The 14,165-nt window shown below is 47.4% G+C and overlaps 1 protein-coding gene across 1 annotated transcript in view; it reads right to left on the reverse strand.

The window, feature by feature from the left end:
* igdcc3 (immunoglobulin superfamily, DCC subclass, member 3) overlaps positions 1-14,165 on the reverse strand; it is a 55,649-nt gene that overhangs the window by 20,020 nt on the left and 21,464 nt on the right. Inside the window, exons 3-6 of the mRNA XM_008291450.1 lie at positions 4,637-4,781; positions 4,411-4,541; positions 3,969-4,106; positions 1,418-1,576 (exon numbers count right to left, since the gene is read on the reverse strand). Coding sequence (XP_008289672.1) covers positions 1,418-1,576; positions 3,969-4,106; positions 4,411-4,541; positions 4,637-4,781 — 573 coding nt within the window. The remainder of the gene's footprint in view (positions 1-1,417; positions 1,577-3,968; positions 4,107-4,410; positions 4,542-4,636; positions 4,782-14,165) is intronic.

The following is a 14,165-nucleotide window of genomic DNA, read 5'->3' on the forward strand; positions in this document are numbered from 1 at the left end:
CTCGTCTACAATCGTCATCATTTTACAGTGTTTGCTGTTAGCTTCACAGACTATTGAACACTGAGCGATGCTACACCTTTTCTTTAACACCTTTACACTCTCAGAGCGACTCAGGCTTGACCACAAGAACAGTTGCTGGTCTTTGAAGAAAAGTTTGCTCCTAGACGTGCCAGCCCCGCTGTGGACTTAACACTTGCACCACATTTACATTTATTGATTCTATTGCTGGTGTGTTCTTGGCCTGTGAAGCAGCTCTAAAGTGATCTACAAATCAAACCTGCATCATAACTTCCACACTGAGGAGGCTGATAAAAATACTTGTTCTGCTGCAGAAGAAGACACGACGGGAGGTTTCTGCTGAGGTCAGAACATCCCCTGGGCTCCAAGTGCCAACACAAAAACACAATAAATCAACGTCGAGCCTCTTAAACAGCACCAACCAGAGGAGGCGACCGCTTCTAAATTCATATCTCGTCTTCTGATTCACATTTGAAGGTTACATTTACAGACGTCTCCTTATCCGGATCCACTCTGTATTTCAATCCAGCCTGGGCTCAGAACCTTGTCGGTCCCATCTCTCATCATCATCCAGTTTCTGCACGGACACTGTGTTCAGTTCCTGCAAATGAAAATCAATCTGTGCTCCCCCTATCTCAGAGAGGCTATTTGGCCTGAGATGTAATCACGTGTGCCTTCACAGACGTAACACGACGGCGTGGCCTCGCTCAGGGACCAGCGCCGCTAAAAGCTCCTAAATACGGTTTACTGACAACAAAAGTTGACTTTACAGAAATTGCAGCGTCTTAATACGATTCAGTGGACGTCACATCGTGGTTCTGCTCTGTGCTATTGCTCACCGATATTCATGTCTTGGGGGATGATGCCATCAAATTAACTGGCCATTTATATCTTCATCTCTGCCTGAGTGCCATTCCTGAGGATTAAAATCATAAAACTGTGATCGGCGAGCTGGAATCGTTTGTGCTCAGCGGCGTGGGGCTCACAGTGCTGCTGCTTCACCACAGAAGTGCATCTCTTTAGTGAAACACTGAGCAGCGTTTGGTGGTCCTGGTGGATGAATAGAGGAGTTCATCTCCGTGGACGTTCACCCTGAGCTAGAAACAACCAGCAGGTAGAATCAATCAGGCTAACAGGGGATGTGCTTCTGTAGGAGTTCAGAATTTAAATTAAAACAGCTACGTAGAGAACACTGGTGGCACGAAGGTAAAACACTTGTTCATGACGGCGGCTGCTGGTGGAGCTCGAGGGGAAGTGCCTCCGGTCATGGAATCCTGCTTCCTGTTCGGTTCTCACAGATCTCTGAGCTCTACCTTATCAGCTCACCAAAGCTGTTTCTAAGACATGTTTTTTGCTGCTTCTTTCAAAAGCTGGCCCATTCCTTTCATGTGGAGCTCACCTTGGACCACCAGACGTCCTTGAGCCGTCCTGCGGACACGAGTCCCCGGCTTGTTGGCAGCGCACACGTAGACCCCTGAGTGCTGCACGCCAACGTCGGAGATCATCAGGTTCCCCGTGCCGAGGACCTGAATTCCCTCCACCCCGATGGGACGACCATCTAATCAGGGAAAAAAGGGAAAAGGAGAGCAGTTGAGAAGGATGGGAAAGAATTTATATAGGGCAGGAAAAAAACCAGGACCAGGTGTGCATGGACAGTGAGCTTCAGGTGTGTGTGCTACGGTGAGGATCAGAGCGAGCTCAAATCACAAGCAAGGAAAACTAATTAAACTTAATGCTAGTTTACAGCCACGAGCTGACGGAGGCGGTGCTATTTCTGTCCCTCAAGGTTGCAGCTTTCACAGTGTGTGATCCTCAGAGTGATGAAGCTGCCACCTCGTGTTTGCCGTCTGAGCCGTACACATGCCGCAATGTTTTCGACTTAATTGGGAGCTTGCGATGGCTGTCAGTGCCGAGCCTCGGCGGTCTGGATCTCTTTATAAAGAGTCATCAGGTTCTACAGTGAACCAGTAGCTTTTCATTGTGAGTGCAGCTTCTCCTTCAGCGATCTTCAGTCAATTCAAACTTTCATACTCCGGCTCCTGTTCTTCATGCCTCCGTGTGGCAAAGCTCTGCAGCACATTGTCTCTAAAACAGGGTTTGCTCTTTAAACCGCGGAGATGTTTCAGCCGCCACTCTGGGACCACAGACTCTAACTGCAACTTCTAATCTCCTATCTCCTGACACAATCCATAGCTGACTCCTCTCTCCTCTTTCTGTACTTACATGATAAGCTCACACTTTCCTGCTCTCTCTATCTGCAGTATCAGCCCCAACAATAACTTCAGTCCGCCTCAGATATTAGCTGTGGGGCCAAGGGGGCATTTTAATCCCATCTATGACTTCCATCTGCAGCCTGTAAGCCTGTACGGTCCAGATTTGATGTGTTAAAAGGCCGGGGAGACGGGCAGCATCCTGGACACATGTGGAGGCAGAGCTGCAGCCACAGATAGATCCATAGGGGCAGCAGTGGATGTTCAGGGGCACCTTCACTTCTTTAAAGCAAGCTTTAGTCGTTTGTAATCAAATGTTTCTTGTAAAAAAAAACGTATGAAAAAGACTCATTATGCACAAGATTAAACTAAAAAATATAGAAATACATTCATTAATGACAAAAGGCTGAACCTGTCAAATAAACTATGAGAATATAATCATGCAATCAAACAGCATAAAGCTGCCGTGGAGGGATGATCACATCCAACGACGTCCCTTTTAGACTTTTCTCACCAAATAAATTTTATAAACCTGCTTGTTTGACGACTGCAGCTCAGATTAGACGTTAAATTTATTACAAGTGTTCAGAAAAATCTTTGAGTGAGTTGAAATCTTCTCTAGCAGCCGATGCACTGGAGCTCCACAGTCCTGGAAGGAAACAGTCGCATGAAGACAATGGACACAATCAATCATGACAACTTACTGAGATCAAATAACCAACTCCAACTTGCCTGTCAAGTGGTTTTGTTGTGCAGCTGCCATTATGATGTGTTTTATTGCTATTTCTGCATTTCCCCGTTGTCCCTGCCTCCCTAACAGTCCGCCGGGCTTTTGTTCCAACAGAAGCCGTCTTGTTCTTTTCTCGCCTCCTTCCACAATATTCCTTTCTCTCTCCCTCTCTCTTGCCCCCTCCATCAGTTTCTCTCTGTCAGCCTCTAATTAACTTAGTGTCAGAAAAGAAAGAGCACAAGCTAGCAGGCTGTGGTGCTATTCAATGAATAGCAGCAAACTAACTCTGGCATTAAGGAGTGACTGATGTGAAACTATCAGATTCATTATGCAGCTTATCCCAGCCTCCCTGCCGTAATCTAATACATACAAATCCCATCGTGTTACCATTTCATTCTGGCAACACTGTGTAAGGCAATACCCTCAATCTGATTACGGCTGGCTGCTTGGGAGGGGCCGCAATTTACATTTGGAACAGCAAATCAGATTGGATAATAGGTAAAGAAAACAGATACGAGATTGAAAAATTGGTCACGACGGACTTTGAGTGATAGTCAAGAAAAAAATGCACATGGAGGGAGGAGAAAAACTAATCGTATCTGTCTCAGCACCTCATAGCAATTACTCAGAGGCTCTCCGGTGCTTCGAGGAGCTTCAACTTTATGAGCAGATGAAGCGTGCATTTATCAACACATGGTGGGACGTAATGTTCAGCCCTAAGACCTAATGTTTAATCCCATCGCCTCATGTATACACAATGTATGTACTGTATCAAATATATTCTGCACACACGTGCAGGATCAAACATGAGCTGGAAGCACAGCAGCAGCCTCCCAGGACTCACACACAGCGCACAGGCTGCACGTGCACTAATGCACGGCGTGATTCTAGCTCGGCTCAGTGACACATAATTCATCAAACGCACTCACACACATGCGCAACATAAAAAATTCAAAGTACATGCAGCTTCTGGGGCCTTTTCTTTGATCTGACCAGGAGCTTTTTCTCACCTAGCCTGCTCCAGGACACGATGGGCCGCGGGTATCCCGTAGCAACGCACTCCAAGATGGCCGTTTGGTGAACGGTGAGAGTCAGGTTTTCCGGACCGACCAGGATCATGGGTTCTTTGTAAACAGATGACTGGGAGCCTGAGAGAAGACGGGAAAAGGGGAATTTGAAGATGGGAATGAGCATGATGGATGGCATCCTTTAATTGGATTTCTCTGGAGTGCATTTGCTCAATATGGTGTATCTCTCAGATCAGGCAGAGGCACAAAAGGTTCGGAAACAGAGTCGAACACAGCGATTGTACTGGAGCAGTGATAGCGAGAACAAAAGATCTGAACGGAGAGCGCAGATTTAAAGTTAAGCAGCAGTGAGAATCACAGTCCTCGCCTCAATATGACAAAAAAAAAGAAAAAAAAGCTGAAAGCATGAAGATGTGAAACTCACCTGAAACAGTGAGGAGCGCCTCGGCACTGTGTTTCACTCCTGCACTGTTATGAGCCACGCAGCAGAACTTTCCGCTGTCCTCCTCACGCACGCCTGTGATCTGCAGAACACCTGTAGGCAGGAGAGTGTACCTACGAAGAGACAGAAAGAAAAAGAGAGTTAAGCTTTAAAACAAAAAGAAAACACAGCTTTTTCTGGAGAGGTGGGGGTCATGCTGCAGTCCAACCTCTCGTCCTTGGTGTCCACCGGACGGCTGTCTTTCTCCCAGCTGATGACGGGTTCTGGCAGGCCGTGGATCTGGCACTGGAATCGGGCCACACCAGCCTCCTCAGCGTGCACCGACTCTGGCTGGACGTGGAAGTCTGCCATGGCTGCAGAGGGAGAGAGATATTAGGTCATAACATCACAGAGCAGCTTCACGGCAACGAGCCCGGCTGGAAAGAACGAGGAGTCCTGCAACAGATGGCGTGGCCCCACAGATCGCAACATCTCAGAGTCAGGCGGGGATTACACGGAGAGGCAGCAGCAACCGAGGCGGCCCGAATTCTGCAAGATGCTCGAAGCAAGCGTACGTACAGGAAGCTGCACGAGGAGATTTGTAAGCATCACAGCATCACCAAAGCATGAAGCTCTGTTTCACTGTGCTGCTTTGATCCAAATAAACTCGCATGAAACTGCAATTTTTCACAAAAACCCCACACGTGTTGATGCAGACAGAAAGCTGCATGTTTTAAAACCGTTCTTTCTGCTTTATCACAGAAGCCAGCTGAGAGATGCAAAGTGTGCTCCTCACCACCTGTACATGCTGAACAGGTTCTCTTTATAAGGAGCATCTGAGCAGCACATGTTGTTCCAGAAAAGACCTAAAAACCAAACATCACTCCAAATGTCACCAAGAAGAAACACATCCAAGTTCTAAGAGCACACGGCCCGTGTGCCACTAAAGCAGTTCAGACAGACGGACCCTTTGAATCGGGCCTTTTGCTCCAGAGAGCGAGCCGTCCCACGTACGGTACCGCCGCCATCAGCTGCAGACGTGTACAATATGAGGCATCCATGTGGACTTCCTGACATACGTTACCATTTAACATGTAGGTCAGGTGTGTTTTTCAAAGTGCATGCTAACACTGACAGACACAACGTAGAGCAAGAACCGGTATCAATACCCGGAGCAGAAGAACCTCATTCAGCTGCACTCCACATATACGGTCCCTGCAGAACAAAGGCGGCATCGAAGGTGGAGCCAGCGACAAACTCAATTAGAGGGAGGCCCTCTTCTTCTCCCACAGTTCTTCCACCTTGGTAAGGAAGTGCCCTCATTTAAATGTCAACCGTAATTAAAGTGGACGAATGAGGACTTATCTGAACACTGTTAGCATAACAAGAGGGACGGACGTCTTATTATTTCATCACCTCCGACTCCATTCATTCATTACCTAAACAACGACAGCGCTGCCTCCACGGTTTGCTCACGGCTGCTGTCTGTTTGTCGTTGCGCTCTCCAAATGTTTCCCAGTCGTCTTTGTTTTGCTCTGAGTCGTGAGCTGACTGTTTACCGGCTTGTCTGCTGTTTCTATATTGAGTCTGCTGACATGTTGTTCATTTGGTTCCACTGTGCAGCGCTGGATTAGACACGTGGTTTAAAATATGTGTCTTTAAATAAAACCAAAACGTTGAGAGCCCAGAAGGAGAAACAGTGGCTCAGATTCATCCTGCGGAGTGGCAGTGCTTTATCCGAGCGTTGCTGCAGCGCTGCAGTGTGTCTGACGCTGTGATTATTCCATTTCAGAGCTTAATGAGAATCGGCATTCTCCAACATGACTTGACCTTAGATCTCTGAATGGCTGTATGGAGCTCTAATGAAAATTAAACCATGCTAATTTAGTATTCTTCCTGCAGTGACAGCTCACTCTTAAGCCACTCGTAAGCCTTGAGTTCTCTGTAAGACGAGATAGCTCGCCGCGGCGCGTAATATTTTGTCTCCAGATAAGATCTGACAGTTCTCAGCCTGACAGATTTCTCCGGCTCATATTTTTTATTTTGCCTCTCTGCTGCAAGGCCACACTTAAACAGCTGTACACTTTACTGGGGTAATTCAGCCTAAGTGCCTATCTCAGGGGCCCAACTGCGAGTTTTTCCACCTGGGACTCACAACCTTCTGCCCATAAAATATTTTAGGCCAACTTCACCGTGAATCATAGACGGCTTAAACGTCACCGAGAAAACCAGTCATATTTTACCACCAAACTGCTGCAGTAGCACCGATTCGTTTCCGTTCGTGCTCTTCCTTTTACGGCGCCTATAAAACGACGGAAATCACCGCAAACTCGTCTGAAGTTATCATTTTATATTTCATATCAGTATTGGCCCATAAGAACGCTTTTATGGGATCTCACTTCATTTCTAGACGAGTATTGACAAAAGCAGTCAGCAGTACTTTCCATGTGGGCCGGCTGCAGCGCCTCTGGCACGGACCGGCAGAGCGCAGCGCTGATCCGAAGCCCTGAAGGTGCTGCCACAGCTGATGACGAAATGTAGTTGTAGGGACGCAGCCAGAAACTCTTCCAAAACACAACGTGCAGAAAACGAGGAGGAACAAACAGGGAGGACTCTCAAATTAAGACACATCCATGCTGCATGTACTGTCCGTGTGCACTGGGAACACTGGGAACACTGGGAACACTGGGGACACTGGGGACACGCAGAAAGAAACAAAATTGCACTTGAATGCTGAAGAACAAAGGTGGAGCAGCGCCTATAGGAGCTTTCTTGTGCATCTCTGCCAAGTAGTCATGGTGTCCGCTGATCTGGCTGTTGTGTGTGTCCACTGACACAGCCCCCTAACGGGCCCCACCCTTGGCCCTCATGCATAAAACATGGCTTCTCCAAGAGGCCCACACCGCCGCCAAACCCTCGCTAAAAATCAGACACAATTGCAAAAATCACAATGGGTTTACAGGCGAAGATAAACGCACACAACAGAGAGACGTGTTAATGTGATGTGCATTCTGAACGTGGCTTCATTGTTGGAGGTTTGCAGAGTCAGTCACTTTAATTCAGGTATAAAACAGATATATAAATAAATGGAAAGAGCTGCTTCAACAGAAACGCCGTATTGATCTCCTGCTAGGAAAAAAGACGGACGAGCACGAGGCACGGAGACGCTCGACCCAACAGACCTGCTCCACCATTGTTTCTCACTCTTCCTCTGCTAAGTGTTGACAGACACTCACACATGATTAAAGACTGTCCACCAGCAGCAGGACGCTGCTGGCTTAAATGGAGCAGGTCTAATTACTGCAATAAGGGAGAGAATGGTTGGGGCGCATGCTACAAGGAAATCCATACACCAGCGTACCGGGAGGACAGCGCTTCTCCAACGTATGTCTGACGGTTTCTTGCAGACGGCCACAAAGGAAGAACGACTGAAGGAGTAACATGAGTGTAGCTAAGCTGCAAATCAGGCCTCGTCAGAAGTGAGTGGCGCTCGCTGTCCTGCTGCGTGTTCACGAATCGTAGCTCCAAAAGGAGGCGGTCAGAAATCAGCATGAAGAACTGCTTCAAGTTTCATCTGCTGGATTCTTTGCTGATTATCGGATTTGCGGACCGATGACGAGCTAAAGGGCGTCGATACCGATGAATCTCCCGTCCGTCAGCTCCACGCCGCGGCTCGTGGACGGCAGAATATTTAAGCTACTGGAGGCGTTTTCATGAGAGCGACTCACATCCATCTAATGAAGAAATGTAGATTAAAAGGTGATTATTTGAATGACCCCTTGGTGAATTGCTTTTTCGCCTAATGGCCCCAAGTAATGACCCATTTCTTTATTACTCTGTGAAACACACTCACACAAACACTCAACAGACAATAATTAACACGGTGATTAAAAGCCAAACGGTGCTATTATGTGTGACAACTCCTACTGCTGTCATCACATCAGCCAAACACATGAGACGTTTCCCTGTTTTTCTACAGACCTGTGGTCACATGTGGATGTTTTTTCCCTGCGCTGTGGATGATTCATGGATATGACAGAGGTAATGATGCCGGTGGAGGGACAGACATCCTGCAGCAGCGCTCAGACCTGCAGCTTCGGCGTAAAGCTTCAGTGAGCCCCATGTTATAATGTCACGGCCCTCCCCTCCCGTTGCCTCCAGCCGCCCCCCAACCCTCCATCGTACGTTTTCCAGCATTTGCTCAGGCTCTTCAATCGCTGCCCCTCACCCCACCCCCCGCCAGTCCTCTCAAGCCTGTGACATCATTAAGCACATGTTGTTCAAGCAGCGGCGATGACTGCCGCACCCACCCCCACCCCCACCTCGGTAAACCAGTAAAATAGAGATGAGGCCCATAAATAATGGAGATGGTGCGCGGTGCCATTCCAGCATCGAGAGCCCGCACTTCAACAGCCTTTAAATAGGCATCCCTGAAATAGCAGCCCCCTGTGCTGGGACCCTAGAGATGGCATTTTAATGCAGATGTGATATTTTATTGGCTCCCTGCCCCACTCAGCACCCACCACACCTCCTCCTCCTCCTCCTCCTCCTCCTCCTCCTCTTCCTCGCCAACCTGCACCCAGGCTCGGGCACTGCTGTGATCAATCTGCTGGTTTGTGGTGTGTGATGCTGATCACCTCCGAAATGAAGGCTCACACATGCGTGGGCGCTCCGTCTTCCTCCGACACACACTCTGCTCCTCCTGTAACGCTCTGTCACAGCGACACCTTCCTGTGTCAGAACCTGCACGAGCAGCTCGTCTGTTGAGTCGCACATCTGCCACCTGAGCCCGAGTGGCAGATGTTCACATGTGCACGAGGATACGAGGGCTCAGGAACCAAACCGGTTTATATAATAAGACTCAGAACACTGGACCTCACATGGGCCTTGTGTGGTACACTTCCTTTTTGTGTTACATCACCATTAGAAGAATTGGGATCACCAAGGTAACCATGAATGTCTGTAGAAAGTTTGCTCTTCGTCCGTTCACTAGCTGGTGAGACACTCCAGCTGATGCTTCAGCCGACAGACGGAGATACAACCGCTGGCACATCCTGGTCACATCCTCACAATTCAATCAAACACCCAGACATGAGCTTTGTTGTTTCCACAAACACCCGCATCAGCTAAACGTCAGACCCACTGTCCACGCTGTCCGCTCCAATCCTCACACTACTTCTTCATACTGTACACTCACAGCTTAGCACGTGGATTTCCCCCTCTCGCATTACAAAATAGTTTTGACAAGAAAATAATTGCCTTTTGTGCTCGTGTTGCCGGCTTGTTTGCATTCGGCTTTCCGGTGGTGTGACTGTCTGCAGTTTGTTGTGTTGATCAATAGCGTGGAGCTGGTGTGCACTAAGTTAAATATATGAAGATGGATGGCTGCTATTAGGGGTCCCTGCAGGAGGTGGAGGGAGCAGCAATGCTACAGTAGTTATCACTCACAAAAATGTCTTCATTTAACCACCGAGGCTAATGACAAACACGGCAGCAGGAGGAGCAGAACCCTCTGTGCTTTGTGATGCAATCTGACGCAACGAGAATACAAATATGAGGAGGTTCAAATGGTGACATCTGGAACATCTACAGCTGAGTCAATCTGCTGATGATGACGATGGAAAACACACAAACCAGTAAGTGGACTCTGAGTAGAACCTGTTCTGACACTTCATTTGTAACGCTCAACTCTTACGCTAGTTTAACCCTCTGAGGCCCGCACGCTGCTGCTGCTGCTGCTGCTGGGTTTAAAGGCGCCTTAAAAATCATCTGAATCACACATTTATCAGAGCCAGAACCTGCTAGATTGGATTAGATAGAACTTTATTGATCCCTTTGGTGGGGTACCTCAGGGAAATTGTTGTACGAGCAACAGCACAACACCGATGGAGACAGTAGCACACGTCAGTCAAGAAGAAAGAGCCGTAAACAAGGAAAACAAAGGAAACAAGCAGCACGGTGTCACACTGGTAATAATCATAATAATAATAATAGTTATAATAACAATGCAAATAATAATGATAGATATAAATATAGCTGAGCATCCTTTCTAGATGGGGTGTCCAAAGGACCAGAGTGGAGCGGCTAGATGATGTGAGACAGCAGGGACGGGTTTTTGGGTCTGAGGACGACCGCCAGCTCAACGAAGCATTTTATTGTGGATGATGATATATTTTCTTCTGTATCTGTACATATCTATTTCTTTCTCTGTGTATTTTCATGAATGCAGAGCACTTGTTTGTTAAGTTCTGTGAAAAAACTAAAATTCAATGAATTCTATTTAAAAAAATAAAAAATAAATATGTTGAGTATATAAATATAAAGGTGTACCATCATATATCAAATATATATACACATATATAAAGAATATAAAAAATAGGTATATACATAAATAAATATATAGGTGTGTATATATACATTGCACAACAACAGTAGCAGCACAGTGCAATATTAGTAATAATAATAATAATAATAACAATAACAATAATTAATAATAATAATAATAATAATAATAATAATAAAACAGTAACAGTGACAAACTACTGTTGTGGCTGTCGTCACCCAGACAGAGCTCAGAGCTCAGAGTCATGTGCTGCCGTCAGTTTATTTAAATTATTCAGTGACTATTCTGACCATCGACTGCTAAACACACAATCTGATTATCGGATTTTTAGTGTAATTAGTGAGTCTGAACCAAACAATTAATGAATAAAAAACCTGCAGAAATCATAAACGAGATTGAAAATAAATTTTGTTTCTTTATTTCTTGTTTTGTTCAATATTAATTACACGTGCCAGTAAAATATTATTCTGTGGTGCTGCTACAAACCTTCTGCTGTCACAATAAATGTGTGTTTTTTTCTATATTTATTAGTCATAATAAACATGACTGCAGATTGCTGGAGGGCCGGAGCTGAACAAACACTCAGCAGTACGGATCGCCATCACTCCCTCTGCATCACCTACTGCCAGCACAGAAGCTGCAGATAAAAGCTTTGTTGCGGCACAAAGACGGTGTGATGGGAAAAGCACATTGCTCACTGTCTCGTTGTGTCCCTCCCCCTCCTGCCCCTCCTGCCCCTCCTGCCCCTCCAACCCACAGACAAAGCCGGGGCCTCCCCCGGTGCCCTGCGCCGTGCCACACCCCTCCGTCCTGCACCACCTTAGGCCCCCCTCCGTCCTCCAGCCTCCTCCCCACTGCAGCACCCCCAGCCTCCCCCGTCCTACCCGGCGTCGCCCCGAGTCTCCACACTTAGCCTCCTCCACTCACTTCAGCACTGCACACCCTAATTAAAGAGAGACCCATTAAAGCACAACAGATGCTGAAAATTAAGGGATTATTCAAATGATTCTCAGTCACAGCTTGGGTAAGATTAGAGACAAGCGAGAGCGAGAAGGGGGAGAGTGAGAGGCTGGGGGAGGATGAACAGTAGGACTGATTTAAAATCAGCTGCGATGTTTCTAACTGTTGCTGTCGGCCTGGTTGATGTCGTTTCCTTTTTAAATAATAAAAACAACAAAAAACAAGTTTAACGAGCATCTGTGGATGTCGAGCGTCACAAGGCGGTGAAGGAGAGATCTGATAAGTGAGAACAAAAACAGTCTTTGGTATCATTTAGGGACAAACTGGGCGTAAAGCTGCATTCTCATTAAACTACTTCAACCGTTTCCTCAGGAGAGCCGGTGAGGCTGCTTCAGCTCCAAAACTTCTGCTGCTTCCAAACACCAAAGGCCGACTCGGTGTGCTTCCACGGCTCCCATCACGTCGTCGTTTGCTCCAGAACAGCTGCTTCTCCTTCAGCATGCAGGTGCATGGCTGCATGCTTTTCTATGTCCAGTCTCGGCAGCATCTCAGGTCTCTCGGGCTTCGCCTGGTGTGCACTGTGCATCCTCTCAGACTCAGAGGGAAGCTCTTCATGAGAACTTCCTTCCTGATCACCTGAAGGCTTGAGGCCGAACACAGACCCGACCCTGGTGTCCTTCCTTTGTGTGTTTGTCATTTTGTCATCTTCCTGGGTCTTCATGGTGGCGTGCCGAGTTCAGAACAGGTTGCTGCGTCCCCTCTGCGTCGTACGGCGGCGGGTTGGCATCCACCTGCTGCTCCTGCAGCGTTAGCGTCACTGGACTCGGTGCTGAAGGAGAGCTCGGCTTCACACCTGAACAGACGAGTGTTGTTTGTGTGATGTGTCTCCTTCCAGGTCTTCACAGCAGAGAGGCGGTCGTGTCGCTCAGCTCTCATTTGTGTGAGGGCATCTGGAAGCTGCTTGATGTCTCCTTGGATCTACTGCTCATCCTGTCCATCTACATTTAGCTCTCTGGCTCCTAAACGGAAAGGAAGCCCTCTCCTGTCGCTCTGCTTAAGGTTTCTTCTTTCTTCCTCCATTAAATGTCCAAGGACAGACGCTATCACATGCTTTATATATACTGTCAAGCCCCCGGGGCCACATTTGCAATTTGAACTACATATAAATACAGTTGGTTGGAGAACTGTGTCTGTGTACACGGTCTACCATCAGCCCAGCGCTGCCGGATAGATCCAGCTAAACAACACCTCCGCTACAACAACACAGCCCATAATTTCCCGTCTCTGTTTCTTGGTGTACGCTGGGGACCAAATCCACGTCGACTCAGTGTGAAGGAGAGAACAGAGGGATAAAGAGGATTTGAGGACACAGGCAGCTCAGTGAACATATTCTCCTCCTGCTGGAGCCTGGAATCCTTTACTTGAAGGAATCTGATCTCCTCCCAACTTGACTGTCTGCTCAGTTTGTCTCTCATCTTATCAGACGAGTCAGCGTTCCACCAACCTCAGGCTCAGGACCAGCTTTGTTCAGCAGAGTTCAGGTACCTTTCCTCCCTCTGATGAGTTCTGAGCCCTTCTCAGACATGTGCTCCTTAATTTGATGTGACAGCATCTCAACATGTCAGCTTCATGCCTGGATGAGCATCCTGGTCACTTCTCTGTTAAAGCCGTGACAGCAGTGTTCCCGGGTCGGAGCCTGTACCGACGGGCCTGAGCTGCTGCTGCTGCTGTGGTACTGGACAGGCACACACAGGTGAGGGTACCTGGAGTCATGCAAAAATGATTTGTTCTCACATTTCAGCATCATAAACCATCAGAGCACCAACAGCATTAAACACCGTCCTCATTTTAACATTTATCACAAAGTGAAATAAAACGAAACCTTCCTGCTGCAGGACTGCAGCAGGTCAGACTCATGAGGAACCCCAACAGCTGATCCCAGGTCAGACAACAGCCAGAGCTACAGCTTAGTTTGTTGCAGGAGTTTATTAATCAATCAGCAGGAGAATCCACACGAACATCTCCTAAGACTGAGAGCTGCACGTATGTACGCTCCAGAACCACAGAACCACAGAACCACAGAACCACGGTTCATGAACTACAGTCAGATCACAGCAGCAGGTCGTCACGGTTACCAGGATGTCGTTACTCTCCTGTTAGTAAAGCAGCAGTAAGGTGGACAGTTAGCTCAGGTTTAGTCATTGACTGCTGAGCATCATGTTTATACGTCACCTGGCAAACGTCACAGAACAGGGACTTCTGTCTGAGTGACCCGGTCTGAACAGATCTAGGACTCATGGGAACCGTAGTTGTTAACTGCTTACAGAATAGTTTGTAGTTTTCTTGTCACTGCAGTGTTCGACCAAACCAGGAGTCTGGTGGCTGCAGTCACACAGTCAGACAACACTGTGTTTTAAAGCTGCTCCAAGAAATGTGCAAATATAAAATATTAAAG

This window comes from Stegastes partitus, unplaced genomic scaffold, assembly GCF_000690725.1.
Source record: "Stegastes partitus isolate 25-593 unplaced genomic scaffold, Stegastes_partitus-1.0.2 Scaffold744, whole genome shotgun sequence".
NCBI lineage: Eukaryota > Metazoa > Chordata > Actinopteri > Pomacentridae > Stegastes > Stegastes partitus.